We start from the raw sequence: 17,066 nt of genomic DNA on the forward strand, positions 1-17,066 counted from the left end.
TCCTCATTTCATCCTTTTGAGGATTTGTTAGACTATTGCATGGAATTGTTTTTATATATTCATGTGGTGCTGAGTTTGCTAATTAGTCAATCAGATTGTTTTTATTGTTCATCGCATCCAATGGGTGCATGTTTATCAGGCGCGAGTTCACTTGGCCTATAATTCACTTTCTTTGCACCTCTTATCCTCAATATGTTGAAAATTTATACACTGCCTGGTATTGTCCGGTAATAAATACACTTAAATATGATATTCATTTTTATATTTGCATATTTATTATTATAGAGAAAATTCTCAATTGATTATTATATTCAACCTAATATATAGTAGTTAGATCAAAAGTATATATATATATATATATATATATATATATATATATGATATATGTATGACTTGGGTACCATCAACTAGAATCGAAACCAAAACACAATTTTCCACCCTCATTCCTTAGCTTTGAACCATGCCCATACGCATGCATGCACATTATATATATATATATATGTATATATATATATATATATATATATATATATATATACACATACAGTTTTTATATTTAATTTTTATTTCCTATGTATGTGCTAAATAGCAAAATTACATCAAACCAGAATTAATATTTTGCAAATTACTTTGCTTCTGAGGAGATGAGCCTACATCAAAAATCCATGGATTAAGGAAAATTAATATAAATATTGTATTCTTTGTCCAAACAATAAATTTTTATTTTGAAAATTATTTTTTCTAAATGAAATTTAAATATAAAAACTGTAAATTTTTATTTGCTCTGTCTAGTATATTGAGCAATTTTATTTGGCTGGGAGTGTCTTATATAAAAGTATTACTTCCCAAAAGTTTTTGTAAGACTTGAAACCACAAAATTCATTAATCTGTGATCTAATTCATCTCATTATTCTGAGATTATATATATTTAGCAAAAATGGTAATTAGTAAAAACCTGAAGAGAGTGCTCAATACTATTGCAGAGCAAATATGCGTTTTATTTTTTTTTTTTATTACCGTCTTATCTGTTTAGTTAGACATGTTTTGGTTGCCGGACCATATCTACAATCCAGCAGCCTCGTCAGACCTTACGGAAACCTTTCTGTAAGGTCTGACGAGGCTGCTGGATGTTAGATATGGTCCGGCAACCGAACACAACACACACAACTGAACAGTTGTTGTTATCATGGTTAAATTCATTTTTATGTTGCATTCACATGTTTAGTGTTGTCTGCCTTTTTACATTCTTTTTTGTGACTTTCAGTTTCAAATCATAAGCTGTAGTGGCCATTTCTGGTCAATTTCATGAATCAGAATTGGAAACATTTATGTCAAAATGGACCTTGCTGTGTAGGAACCCGCTATTTTTAATACAGACTATACATTACTGATAATGTGACAAATAAAAAGAGGGGGGAATACAAGCATATTAATATAGAATTTTTTTCACACCTAGAAATTATAGCAAACATTTACTCAAGAGTTAGGCATTTTTTATGGAAATCACTCCAGACAAAGCATGAAACCACTTGATGTAAGGAGTTAAAAAACAAAAACAAAATACTACTTCAAGGTCAAAAACTAACCAACAATGAATATTAGATAGGTAGATTCTGTCCCCTGAAAACAGCGACTCTCCCACCTTTGTCAGAAGCATCGCTCATGGAATGTAAGAACTAAAGGACAAAATAAAGGAAGCAAGAATTGAAAACCCAAGTAAGCTTTTTGAATTAATGTAAAAAGTAAAATGAATAAAAAGGTTTAGCACTTAATTTGCTCAAGGGGATGAGAAAGTTTTTTTTTACAAAACAAGCTTAAATAATTAAATGGATTACACCAATTCTTATCATGAAATTAAATTGTTCAAAACAGTGAGTGATGAGAGTGAACACTCAATTAGCTTGAAAAAGAAAAAAAAACATTACTTTTTTTGCCCATCACCAGTCAACCCAGATTTTTAAGAAAAAGAAAAAAATCTTTGCTGGAACATCCATGAATATTTTATCTATGGGATGCATGGATAAGATTTTACTGTGTGCATAACATAGGACGCACAGCTATCAGCATCTACGAATTCTAGGAAATTATTTGTATTTTCTAATTATAAAATGTATCCTTTACCCTGATGAATAAAACTTTACTTTTAAAATTTTAAATTGTAATTTATATGTTACTGATCAATGGCATCAGCAATTATCTTATTTTTACCTTTGATGAAATGTACAATACAGCAATAATCCTAAAAAATAGCAAGTTTTATAACGATTGCTCAATCGAAAAAAAAGTTATTGATTTCACACACACATATATATATATATATATATATATATATATATATATATATATATATATATATATATATATATTAGTGGTCTGGTAAGGCCACAAGGGAGACAACTGAAGCAACAAAACTGAAGTTGACGTGCAAGACACTGTATATACAAATGTAGGCAAATTTGTCCATATTTTATTGGTTTGCAAATATAGGTTCTTTTATTTTACCAATTATCATAAAATGTTAACCATAGAATAGTATTATTTTCAAAAAGCCTGCAAATTTCATGTAGTTTCGTCCCATACAATCAAAGATATGAGCATTTCAATATTCAATTTGGCCACCAGTAAAGATATATCCTTATATATACCACCTTACGCGGTGTTGCTAGTTTTTAGTAAATTGTCGTCTGGTGTTGGATTATTATTTATTAGCAAATGAGTTCTTTTAAATTTTTATAATATATGTATGTATATATATATATATATATATATAATTTAAAGGAGATTAGAATAATAGTCTAAAGAGCTAAGTGTATTTTAATGTAATAGTGAAATTACTAAATATTCAATAAAATAAAAAGCTATAGCAAACATCTAAATGACTACTTTAAACACAGTTCCTGATTTCAAAAAAAGAAAAACTAAAAGATTCATCTGCCTTACTTTTAATGCTAGGTTTATTTTTGGTGTCTTTTAAATTCAATAGAAATCCTCCTAAATTTGCTGATGAGGAGACCGTGCTTACCCAAAAAAACTATGTATAATTGTTCTACGTGACTTCATGTATACCACAAATAAAAAGCACGGATTTCCAAAACGATCGTACAGATAATTGACTTTGTTGTTGTTCCTTCTTATGAAACTGATTTTTAATTTAATTAAAATTTGATTTTTAAATTTAAAAATATTTTTTTTTAATTTTTAAATTATAAATCACATTACTTATATATATATATATATATATATATATATATATATATATATATATTGTACAAAACTTTGTTGAAATTCAAAGACTTACATTTTTTCTTTTTTATAACTTTTGTTTATTTCATCTTGGATTTCTTCATTACATCTGTTTCGTTAATGGGATGGCAATTTTATGATTTTATGCGTTCATAAAATCTCCTTTTCCTCACCAACTAATTAGATGTTATTTCCATTCGATGTTACCAACAAAAAGTTAATTTTGTACATGATAAACCTGGTGTTTTCGTTTGGAGAAAAGAAATTCCATCCCCATGTTGTTACCAGTCGGCCATCTGAAGATGGTTGACTTGCACCTATTAAATAGATACATTGAGCTTCACTCGAAATTAATGGTGATTCAGTTTTTATCACAACAGTCTCAACCCATTAAACGAAAACGGTATACATTGAAATTAACAATATTTAAAAAATAGGCATTTATATATATATATATATATATATATATATATTTATATATATATATATATATATATATATATATATATATTAGTGATGGAATAATTTCAATATTTTTACCTATTCTGATATATTTACTGATTCTTTTCTAAATTCCCCGATTCCAATACAATTACTGATTCTGATTCCAATAACAAAAATGCCCAAAAGAACAGCCACAACATAAAAGTAATATACATGAATAAACCTAGAACCCCATCTTCCAACGTAGACCTCTACTACCAGATCTCCTATTCCAACATCAGGGGTCTACGTTCCAACCTTCCAGAGGTTGAAACCCAATTACAGGAGACAAAACCGGACATATTCTTTCTAAACAAAACTTGAATAGGGCCGACCACTTCTCTAGATGAGTTCATAATTAACGGATACTCTAACTTAACAGCTAAATCCGCCATGGGCATGGAATATGTGCCTACATTAAAGATGGCTTCCCGTGTGGCAGGGATATCTCTAGAGAAGATCCTAATTTACCCTATATGTGCTTCCAGGTTGCACTTGTTAACACCACTACATTTGTATTTGCCCTCTATCGACCCCATAACAGCGGAGTTACTATCTTTAAGAGTATATCTGAGAAAATAGACCACATCCTGTCTACACATCCCTCGGCTAACATTCACATCTGTGGTGACTTCAACGTCCATAACGTGGAATGGCTTACCCATTCAAATAAGACATATGATGAGGGGAGGTTTTGTCATGATTTTGCCATTGCTTATGACCTCACTCAGATTGCTCGTGAACCCACCCGTGTGCCCGATACTACTGGTCAATATGCAAGCCTCCTAGACCTTTTTCTCTCAACTTCCCCTGAGCTATGTTATGTTCCGTTCATTCTCCTCTACGATCCTCCGACCACTCCGTCGTATCAGTTCGTTGCTCCCAGCTCACAGGACCATAGATGCAACCCAGCAGGGTTACATTCTTACTTGTCTAGTGGTGGACCCCTCAAGGGTGACCAGACTCTCACTGGTCACTGGAAAATTTCTTCTGCTGCACGCAATGTGCATGACCCTAAGTCTGTGTGGCAACATTGTCGATTTCGGCTGTCACTGACGTGCTGGATCCAGTCCATCTCCCTCATCATCTGGCGTCAGGGCATACCTGAAATAAACTGTATCTTCATCCAGGCCGACAATCGAGAAAGAAGGAAAAACTCTGGGACATTTTTATATAACGAAACAAAATAATTATTCATAAATCGTTTTACACTTGTTTAGTCGAGTTCTTTGATTCAAGCTTCATGATGCAGGTTGTATACTTAAGTTCCACTAATCAATTTCCCAGCTAAGAACAAGAGCTTTTCAACTTAGCTCTTATGAGGTCCCCCCCCCCAGGCAGGGTGAGAGCGAGGTGGACGCCTCGAATGCCAGTCAGTAAAAAGGGCTAAGGGCCCTAACTCCAAAAAGTCAATCGTTTTTATCAAATCAGTAATTCCTCCTTCCACCTTTTTCGAGTTATTCTTTCTTTTTTCCATTATCTTATTCTTTTCCTTCTCTCGTGAACTCATTATTTTATTCTTTTCATTTTCTCTTTCTTTTCTCTCTTCTTCGTCTTTTATGACCATATCTCTCCCTAGGTTCAATTCATTTATTTATCTGTCCAACTAACTTATCACTTGGCTTGATGGTCTGGTAGTTAAATACAACAGGTGGACCCAATGACAACATCTCACAGACACCAAAACAGACCTTTTGAACCCAAGTCATTGTATCTGTCTCACTCAATTAGTAGTTAAAATTCATTTTTTTACCAAATCCAACTAGAAAAACAATCTCTTGTTCCACGAATCATATTATCAGATCTTCTATTTTCTTTTCTCATTGAAATATTTATTCTTTTCTGGTAGACAGGAATCTCATAAACATCTGTTTTTCCTCTCCCATCTTCTCTTCCTCTATTTGAAAAGCAAGACCATCTGGTGTCGCCAGGGATCTTGTCATATAAGCACAAAGGATTAGTTTTAATATATACAGCAAGTTAGTTATAAGAGAGGAGTTGAAGAGAAGACGCCAGATAGTCCAGACAGAACTTCGAAGTCGGAAGAAGAGAGCCTCTCTTATGATGCTAGGAAGCAGCATATTCCAAGATAGCCAAAATGTGAGCAGAATGTTGTAATCTCTATGTCCGGCCGGAACCAGAGGATAAATGTTATATATAAATATAACTATTGTGTTATGTCATCTTTGAATTATTTGTAAAAAAACAAAAAAACAAAAAACAGATATAACTTAAATAGGGATGGTATAATAAAATGGTGGGGTCTGCATTCGCACCTGGCCTCCATAGAATGGAAATAGGCACAAACTTTAATGAAGACTTTTCATATCTATCTGCATAAGTATACTTTGATAATTATGTTTTAGTTTGAACAAATATGGTATAATAAAATTATGGGGTGTTCGTTCGTGCCTGACCTCCATAGAATGGAGGTATGTCACAAAGTTTAAAAAGGTTTTTTTTAATATAGATCCACAGAATATTGTGATAAGTGTTTCAGTGTGAACAGGTATGGTATAATAAATTATGGGGTTTATCTATTTTATTTTTACTTTCATCATATTTTGCTTTGGTTTTGATAGTCCATTTTCTGTAGGCTGTTTTTGAACCCAGTCAACGATGGGTACTTTTGCTAGTATATATATAAAAGAACATAAGAACATGCAAATAAAATATGTCAATATGTCAAAGTTAATTTTAAAAAATCAAATAACAATTTGTTTGATGCCATATATACATAATTTTGCTCTGGAACAAAATCTATTTAAAAAAAAAAGCATGTTCATCTTTTGTATCTTATGCATAATTTATATTTAAAAAAAATACACATTTAAACTTGTAAATAAATCAATTTTATTTCATGTAATAGGATTTTATGCATTTATAACTAATCTGTGACCCCAGATAATTCTATTCCAAAGAATCTAAATCAACTGATATTTTACCCTCCGAGTTATTTAGCAGATATTTGTATGAACTTTTAGGACATTGATTGAATATTTGACATTGAATAAATTCATTATTGACAAACAATTTATTGATATTTTTTGGCCATCTTACAGAAAATATTTATATATATATATATATATATATATATAAACTATGACATGTAAATATTCATTGAAATATCACAAACTCCTTTATAATTAAAAAAATAAAATAAAATGCAACACTCAAGAACAACACCAGCAATCAACTTGAACACAGCATTTATATATATTAAAAAATAGTTTTATTTAATAAAGCAGTTTTTTTTTATTATTAATGGTGTGAAGTATTAACTCTCTTTTGCTTAGTAATCAGTTATGAAATTAGGAAGGTTGATGTCCATCAATATGGAATTAATTATAGTTTTTTTATATATGTATTTCTTATCTACTCTTTTTTCTATTTCCATTTCTAGTTTTTTTTACCTTCTTTCTTTTCTGTCCGTTACTTTTGTCTATTGAAAAAAAATTTTTTTTTAATGATCTCCATTAGTCTCCTTACTATTATTTACTTGTATACTTCATTTTCATCTCTTTATCCTCATATTTATGTATGATTACTTCTTTATTAATAGAACTACTTTTTTTTTTATATATTTCTTTAATAGTTTTTTATATACACTTCCTTCATTTCTAGTGTAAATGTTCTTAATTTTTTAAAATTTTTATTCATATTGTATATTTTGTATAATGTTGGCACATTTCTTCTGATGAAAAGCATTTAGCTTCGAAATGCCATGGCCTAAAAAAAATTTTCTCTCCAATTTTTTATTTTTCCTTATTGATCTGATTATGTATGTCTATACTCCTATAAATTTTTTTTATTTTTTATTTATTGATATTCATATTAAAAACCCTTTTTTTTATTTATTTAAAAAGAAAATATAAGTTTGTTATATATGGGTCATGGAATTGCATTCATCTTCAAAAAGATCTAACTAATTTGCATATCTTTTAAACATTCATTTTAATTAATTCCTACTAGCGAACCTGTGAAAATTCCACAGGGTCTCATTCATATGTAATATATTGATGTTGGCATTCTATAGATATTCAGCATAAATGGAACTGCTCTGATATTATTGTAGCTATTTTGTTAAAACTGCAAAAGTATTTATCTAAGCTAGCAGGGATGCCCGGCGTAGCCAGGTCATAAAATACACTTTAATATGATATTTTAATTCTTGCAGATTTCGTATATATTATTATAGAGTTAATGTTCTAACGATTTTTATATATTATAAAGTTGCGATTTCAAAAATAAAAAAAGTATATCCAAATGACTTGGGTTCGTCAGCTTGAATCGACTAACTTTAGTTCCTTCAGCTATAATCAAACCAAAATGAAGAATTCTTGATAAAATTATTTATAAAAAAAATACATTACTAAGGTGTCATTAGCTAAAATCGAAGCCAAAACCAAGACTTATGAAGAATTCTTGATAAAATTATTTTTTAAAAACAGTTTATTGGCGTGCCATTAGCTATAATCAAAACCGAAACCAAAACTTATGAGGAATTTTTGGTAAAATCATTTATAAAAAAAATAGATGACTTAAGTGCCATCAGCTATAATCGAAACTGAAACCAAAATTATGAAGAATTCTTGATAAAATTATTTATAAAAAGAATTAAATGACTTGAGTGCCATCAGCTATAATCGAAATTAAAATCAAAACTTATGAAGAATTCTTTGTAAAATTATTTATTTCAAGAAATGAAAGTACATAACAATTAAATGGCACAGAAAATAACACACATGCTATCATATTAATATAGATTATTTTTTTCGGTTTTCACATGGGATCATCTTTAGTTAACTATTACATGTAATTATATTCTTGTAGATATTCTACATGATTTATACTTAAATAGGTTATAGGAAACATAAACCTCTTTCTATATATGTTAATGTATGCGTATATATATTCGTTTAAAAAAATTTGCCTACCAAACTCCTGTCAGACAGATATGAAACTTAATATATAGGATATTCAAACTCATGCAAAACCTTATATTTGGGTTTTAGTCGGGAAAAATTGATGCAAAAGTGTAAAAATTAATGGCAGCATTACGAATATGCATGCATAAAGTAATAGCTATTAGTCCATGTTTTAATTTTTAGCCTTGTAGCAAACATGTCTTCATAGCTCAGGTATTAACATCAAAGGAAAAAGTAAATTGTAAGCTAAACGTTTTGGTTCAATTCTTGGTCGTGGCGCACAAGTCATTTTTTTCTTTTTAACTTTTTAAACCATTACTATATATTCAAAATCTGCATTAATGAAAATATCATATTTAAGCATATTTTACAACTGAGAAATGCCGGGTGGCCTGCTAATATATATATATATATATATATATATATATATATATATATATATATATATCAAAAATGACAATTAGTAAAAACCTGAAGAGAGTGCTCAATACTATAATAATTATTTCTGTAAAGTCTGATGAAATTATCAGATCGCTGATACGATCTGATAACCGAAACATGTGTAACTAAGCAGATAAAACGGTAATATATATATATATATATATATATATACACACACACACATGCAACAGGCTTCACTACATTAGTATGGCCATGTTCCAATCCGTAATTAGTAATAACTAAAGAAAAAGGGAAAGAATTAAATGAAAGAGTTATAGTTAAAAAACGTAAGGTCATGTGATCTGATTAAAAATAATATAAAAAAAAGGAGCCGTTAGGTTAAATGGTGGTCTATTTTTAGCATTGATTTCATCTGTATTCCTTTTGGTATGTAGGGGGAAGAGTGGTGAAATGTGTCCATTCAAGTTAGACTTTTGTTGAGATAGAAAGTTTTATTAAAAGGGAGGGAGATTATATATATATATATATATATATATATATATATATATATATACTAGGGGTGGACAAACTACGCCCCCCCCCGCATGCGGCCCACCAAAGGAATTCATGCAGCCCTCCAAGTACTGAATATTGAATTGTGGTTTTCTCATAGCTGTGCGGACTGCGGACACAAGTATGGGCAGATCCTTGCAAAAAATGAAAATTTAAAGATGAAAATATACCTTTGTTAACAATCTAACTAAATTTCTGAAGAAAGAAAAACAAATAAATTAAAAGAAAACGAAGAAACCTTATGAATTACACATTAAAAAATGACTGTTTTATGGGGACTGGTAAGTTTACACTTGGTTTCCAGCTAGACTGCCAGGTAGCTTTATTGGATCCTTTTTGATTTGCCATGCCGGAAACTTTTGCCTGGCTGAAAACAGGCAATAAATTATTTTGATATACTAAAAATATTGTGGGGACCATAAAATCTGGCGCTTGTAGTCTGGGGTCTAGCCGACCGACCGTTCAAGTCTTAGCGAACTCTCTCTCCCATCTCTGTTACTCCTAAAAGACACTAAAATTTTCATATGATATTTAGAATTTCCAAAGAAAGGACATCTTATAAATTCATTGCCAAGCATTTTAGTAAGTTAAAATATTGACTAATTATTTTGTTTACATCTGTAATTGTGCTAATTTGTTACAAAAATTTAGTAAATTTAAATTTCCATTATGTAATTTCGTAAGTCAAACTTTTAGAATATCAATAAGAGGGTTTTATGCAAACTCAAGCAAAATATTAAAAAAAAAATGTAATCAATATTGACCCGTTTTGTCAAATATTTACTTGTTCAAAATATCTTGATTTGAATAATATCTAAAATTTTACAGGACACCTACATATATATATATATTAGTCAATTTTGTACATTTATTACTGATTAAAATAAATTAACTGATTTATAAAATATTTATTAAAACACACTTTTAATCTTGTTTTCCATTTTTCTATAAATGGCCAAAAAATAATTCAATATATGCAAAAAGTTTATAAAAGGTAACATTTTGTGGGTGTTTAAAAAAAATTACAAAAATGTGTGAATACCAATCGAATCTTCGATTTGTTTCATGCGGTTTCTAATTTTTTTGTTATGTTTTCGATAACTATATTTTGAAATACTCATTTTATTTCTTTTTTAATATTTTCGTAAATTGTATCAACATTATGGTAAATATGGATAAGCACGCTATGTTTTTTGGTTGTCACAAAAATGGAACGGAACTTCTAATTTTGTTTCTGGTTTACTGATGTTTTGTTAAAAATTACGAATGCGTGAAATAAGTCAATTTTAATAGAAAAAACAAATTCAGCGAAAAAATAATTTAGCGAAAAAAAAATATAAAAAAAAACAAATAATTTTAAATAAATTTATAAATTCTATCGTTTCATGTTAATACCAATCAAAAATGGCTTCATTTCCCCTTAATTTAACAAATATCAATGATTTCAAATAAATTTATAAATTCCATTTCCATGTTAATAACAATAAAAAAAATATTATTCCTGTTAAAATTAAAAACAAATTTTATTACAGAATTACACCCCTATATGTAACACGATGTAACTTTATTATAAATTAATATTATCAATATAACTTCTGTACCATTTTAAAGAAGTGAAAAATAAACTAGTAATAATTAAAAAAAAATTTTCATTGTACGAAAATAATGAAATTGCGAGACGAAAATCGTGTTTACATAATTGGCGCTTTAAAATAACGTTCCCCCGTAGTAAGCATTGAAAACATATCCGTTTTACAAATCTAGCAAAAAAAGCAACTAATGGTCAGATTTTCGTGAAATTTTCGATGCTTATCCATTTTTGAATTGACAAAAACTTTGAAATTACAGAAGAATTACAGAAGAATTGCTATCCATGGAGTCTCTCAAAGACACAGCCACTAGAAACGATTCATACAACAGTATCATTAGCAGTCTAATCAGGTCTAGGTTAAGCCTGGATAAACTGGCAAGTATTACAACTGATGGCACTCCTTCACTCAGAGGCAAACACTGTGGCCTTTGTGACCTTGATGAATAAAAAAATCAAAGAAGATTTTCCATCGTACAGTGTGTTGTCTTTTTACTGCATCATACATCAAGAAAACCTCTGTAAATCATCTTTGAAACTCAAATATGTTATGGATCCAGTAGTGCGTGCAGTGAACTTAAGAGCATGGGGACTGAAACACAGGCAGTTCCAATGTTTCTTGTAAGATATCGAAGCAGCTTTTACTGATGTGCTGTATCACACAAATATCCGATGGTTAAGTATGGGGGAAGTACTGAAGAGAATATGGGACGTTAAAACAGAGGTTGTCATGTTTTTTGATATGAAAAAAATTCCTTGTGACTTTTTAAAAGAAATGGAGTGTGACGAATGGGTTTGTGATTTTGCATTTGCTGTAGATATATTGCAAAATCTGAGTGAGTTAAATACAAAACTACAACGCAAAAGTGTATTTGCTCATGAATTGTATGTTGAAGTGAAAGCGTTTCAATTGAAACTTAAACTTTTTGCCAAGCAGCTTAAAGAGCAAAACTTTGTTCATTTTCCTCTGTTGAAAACACGAGCTGTTACACAAGCATTATCAGATAAATACAGTTCCCACTTGATGACTCTAAAAGAGGAATTTATCAGAAGATTTGCTGATTTCAAGGCAATTGAAGGACAGTTTGATTTGCTCAGCTCACCTTTTGCATGTGACGTTGAAACAGCTGCCGAAGAACTACAGATAGATCTTATTGATTTGCAAGCCGACAGCTCTTTAAAAAGGCTCTTTGAAAATAAACGAATAGTCGAATTTTATACATCTCTGCACCCAGAAAAGTTTTAAAATATAAAAAATTTTCCAAGGAAGATGTTTGTGTTATTTGCTTCAACTTACATATGTGAACAGACTTTTTCCATATTGAAAATTAACAAGGCAAAGAACAGATCACTTCTCACAGAGTTAAATCTTCAGTCAGTGTTAAGAATCAGTACAAGCAACTTGACACCTAATTTCAACAAACTGGTAAATGATTGCAGTCAGTTGCATCATTCTCACTGAGTCATTTTGATCCTTCTGTTGCTCAGTTGCTGAGCTATTATGTTTTTCAAATAAATATATTTCATATGAAGTTACTGTTTTAAAATATCAATAGAAATATGTTTTCCTCTTAAAATTGAGTTACTTTATTTTTAAATAAATGTGCTTCATGTGACGGTTCTTTTTTAATATATAAATTCATTTTTGTCCTTTGAGTTACTTTATATGTGTATCTTTTAAAGATTTTATTCTAAAATATTAATTAATAAGATATTTTTTAATCTCTTTAAACAGAGTTACTCAAGAATTGCTTTTATTCTTCAAACAAGGTTATTTGTTTTTCAAATGTGTTTCATATGAAGCTCATACTTAAAAATAAATAATAAAATTGTTTTCTTTTAAAGTTTAAAGTTACTGTGTCTTTCGAATAAATATGTTTTATGGGAATCTTCTATAGTACTTTAAAATGCTAATAAATGAAAATTAATTATATTTTTTTGTCTGAAATCCTTTTATTTTGTCTTTTTTAAATATCAATTATATTGGAAAATATACTATGCGGCCCAGTAACATTTAGAACTTTTTAATGCGGTCCTTGCACTGAAAAGTTTGCCCACCCCTGATATATACATATATGTAGAATCTAGATGCTTTCTCAGACACGCCTATGGTTTGACATACAACTTGGATGTTAGAAAATATCTCATACTCTGGATTTTATGACTAGATATTTGTAAGGGCATTCTAGAACCACCTCTACATTTCAGTTTCACTGGACCATGTCGGTGTCCATTGCCAGCTACAAGTATCTATATGTATATTCTTTTTCTTCCCATCCACTAGTATACATTATGTAGGTCATGAAAATTGATGTATTTGGTGAGGTGTGAGTTTACTAATTACATAGCTTTGTTTGTTGAACAGGATCAAAAAACCCAAAGGAAAATCTGATTAACCAGGTGTAGTTTATCAGTAATAATAATTATCTATGTGATCATTGCATATACAAGATGTTTTCACATTGATTGGCTTTTTATTATGTCTTTAGGAAAATCATTACTTACAAGATATTTGAAATAACAAGATTTTGAAAGACTAACAATAACATACTTATATATAGCAATAGCAAGGCTTCCCAGCATTTCGTAGGGTAAACGTGGTGTAACCCCTTTTCTAATAATACTTTTAACTTTTCACCTTTCTCTATCCATCTCTGTATTTTTCTTTTTCCTCTCCTTAACCTAATTCTGTCTAGTCTATCATACACACACATACATACACAGACAACCCTTCTTTATATAAGAATCTTCAAGTAATGAGTCAAATTACTATATATTAACACTGAAAAACAGACCTTGCTGAAGTAATATGGCTCAGCTGATCCTAGAAAATTAATTTTTCTTTCTAAATTTTAATACTGATCAAAAATATACAAACTTTGTGAGTATTTATTTTGCAGTTTTTGAGTTTTGGTTGGACATAAACACACACATACAAGTACCCCTTATATAATAAAGAAATGTTCATTAAGCCGATTTCTCTATTAAGCTCAATTCTCTTGAGCATTGTTGAAGGAAATACTAAAAATATATGCATGTAATATATTATACAAGTGTACACACGTTATTGAAAAAAAAAAAAATAATAATATTCATATCAAATATAAATTTCTATTTTGAAATTTTCCTGTTTGAGATATTTTTTTCTAATTTTTTTCTTTTAACTTCACTGATTTAAATATTAATTTATATCTGCACAAATACTGGTGAAGCATAATTTTGTTTTTTACTCATTTTTTATAGGTGGTGTATCCTAGTATTGAAGATATTTATTCCTATTCCACAGGGTGGGAAAATTGAATTGAAACGTCAGTACTCCAAAAGAAGAGCACTCTGACCCAGGGCAGCTCTGTCAGCATTCCCTGGTAGAGGCAACCTAGCCAATTAGCAATAAGCCAACACTTTCTCAAAGAAATAAGGCAAAGTCTGAGAAAGTGGACCTCCTAGAACTGCACATGACTATCATTACACCACAACCAACAAGCAAAAGATCATTACAAGAATGGTTTATGTGGATTTTGGAGTCTGAAGGAAAATATTCCTAGCATTGAATAGTGACTAACATTTGAATATTATTATAGGTTTTTTTTTGAAGGTGAGAAATTCATTTTTGGAGTTAGAGTTTTAGGGTGAAATAAGAGGTCAATAATAATTGATTACTCAATTTTCACAAGTTGTATCAAGTAACATGACAATCTATAGTACTCCCCTTGTCAAACATTCATAAAAAAAACAGCCCAAAAAAACACTCGCCTACCTACAACTACTATATATGATTTCCCCCACTCTCTATCTGTGCCTAAATCTAAGTGCAGATTCCATGAACAAAGCTTCTTTCCCAGAACTGCCCGCCTGTGTAACACTATTCCACTGGCCTGCTTCCCAGTTGAATACAATATAGTTGTTTTCAAATCTTATGTAAAGAAGTTCTCGTTGAGCTGTCCCCATAAATAATCAAATTCTATCCAATTTACACACTTAACGATTGCTATACTACTACCTTACATTCATTAACCCTCATCTTCGAATGGCTTTCGGGCCTTAATAAGTGATGACTCACAAGTCAAAAAAAAGAAAAACCATTGATTGACAGAAATTTATAATGAAACAGTAATAAATGCGTCCTTGTGCCTGTTTTACAAGCACTTAAATAAAATATGTTCTGATCTCATAGCATTTGTGCCCTACTCAGCATACATAATCATAACTAAACCAACAATCAGCAAATCCCATCTCTTCACTATCGAGGTTCCTAAATGCCGAAAAGCCCTCAGACTCCTAGTCTTTGGAATTCTCTCCCTGTTTCCTGCGTCTCTGATTGCACTAACCTGCAGAAGTTTAAATGTAATGTAAACAGAAATCTTTTGGCTTCATTTGCCACAGTCTCCTGTTAGATATGATCCCAAATGGCAATATGCCTTGTTTGGGGACGTAAAAGTGCTAAAAGAAAATGCCTTGTCCCCTTTACTGTTTTTACAGCTTGTAGTAGACAGGCTATATATAAATGAAATGTCTTTATTGCCAACAGCTATTTTAACTGAACCATCTTATCAACAAATACAGTGAATTTTAGCAACAACCCACCTGTTTGAAGAATTAATTTTAAATTTAAGTTCTCTACTAACTTTAAATTACCCATTTTATCAGCAAATTAAAAAAAGATCAACTCCCCACAGTCTACAGCTAGACATGATCCCAAAGTGGTAATATGCCTTGTTCCATATAAAAAAAAAAAAATGGCATGTTTTCTGTGGCTGCTGAAAAAGGACTGTATCATATTTCCACTTGGAAGCTGATCAAATAAAACAAGCAGCTGATACTCACTCAGTAAGTTTCCAATAACTGGTAAAGGCAAAGGTCCCGGAGGAAGATGATATTTCTTGGACTTGGATTTCATTAGAAATGACAGCAAACAAATCAATAACGCACTAGCCACTGTGATAGGGCTGACATAAAACCCAAGCAAATACATGGTTTCTCTGCAAAAAGGAAAAAGAAATACAAAAAATATTGTGTGCTCATAATAGTTTTGTACTACAACATATCAACACTTTTCTGGTAAATTTTAGGTTTCGAATTCTTAATGAATCAATTATTTGTATTATTTGAACTGCTCATCTTATTCTTGGATGTTATTCTTGAAAAGATGAGAATCATCAGAATAATCCAAATTCCCAATCAAAAACATTTATCCATTGTGTTTGGTTTGGTTTGGTTTTATGGCATATCAACACTTGATTTAATGTTGAAGTTCTTCTTCATGAAATATATGTGAATGTTTCAGTGTGTATGTCACACCCAATTCCATAATGAAATATGCTCTGACAAACTCCAAGCACCTGTATGTACCCCACAATGTAAATACCCTTGACTAATTCAACAAGTAGAAATTCCATGCAGATTCCCAAGATCAGCAAGATAAACCTAACGAATATCAGCAGTTACATTGGCTGAAACATTTTAAAAATAACACTCAAGACAAGAACAGCAGTCCGAAGAATTCAAATAATAAAATGAAAAATTTGTAGATTAACACGCTCAGATAAACCTACCTGTAGTGTCGATGTTTATACATCAATGTACAAAATCAAAATGCATAAACACAATTTGTACGCATATCGTCTGCACAGACATTATCCTTAATAAAAACAAATAATTATATTTTGAACCAATCAGAAAACTTTCTGAAGTTATTTGAAATGGTGTCTTCTGGGAGCTATCCAAACCCTTTAAAAGTTAGATTTTCTCCAAATAAACCAGTGGAACCCAGTCAACCCAAATCTGCAGATTGATGTTGGTGGAATCCCACAAGGGCGCTCATCTCTGCAACGTTTCCTTTCAGTCACGCACACAGACATTAATGAACACAC

The 17,066-nt window shown here is 30.5% G+C and overlaps 1 protein-coding gene across 1 annotated transcript in view; it reads right to left on the minus strand.

Annotated features, from left to right (window-relative positions):
* The window catches only part of LOC145283597 (steroid 17-alpha-hydroxylase/17,20 lyase-like), a 134,750-nt gene that overhangs the window by 75,530 nt on the left and 42,154 nt on the right, over positions 1-17,066 (minus strand). The window contains exon 2 of the mRNA XM_080132533.1: positions 16,021-16,175. Coding sequence (XP_079988659.1) covers positions 16,021-16,168 — 148 coding nt within the window. The 5' untranslated portion in view covers positions 16,169-16,175. The remainder of the gene's footprint in view (positions 1-16,020; positions 16,176-17,066) is intronic.

Source organism: Euprymna scolopes, chromosome 8 (assembly GCF_053919585.1).
Source record: "Euprymna scolopes isolate OS-2025 chromosome 8, ASM5391958v1, whole genome shotgun sequence".
NCBI classification, from domain to species: Eukaryota; Metazoa; Mollusca; class Cephalopoda; order Sepiida; family Sepiolidae; genus Euprymna; species Euprymna scolopes.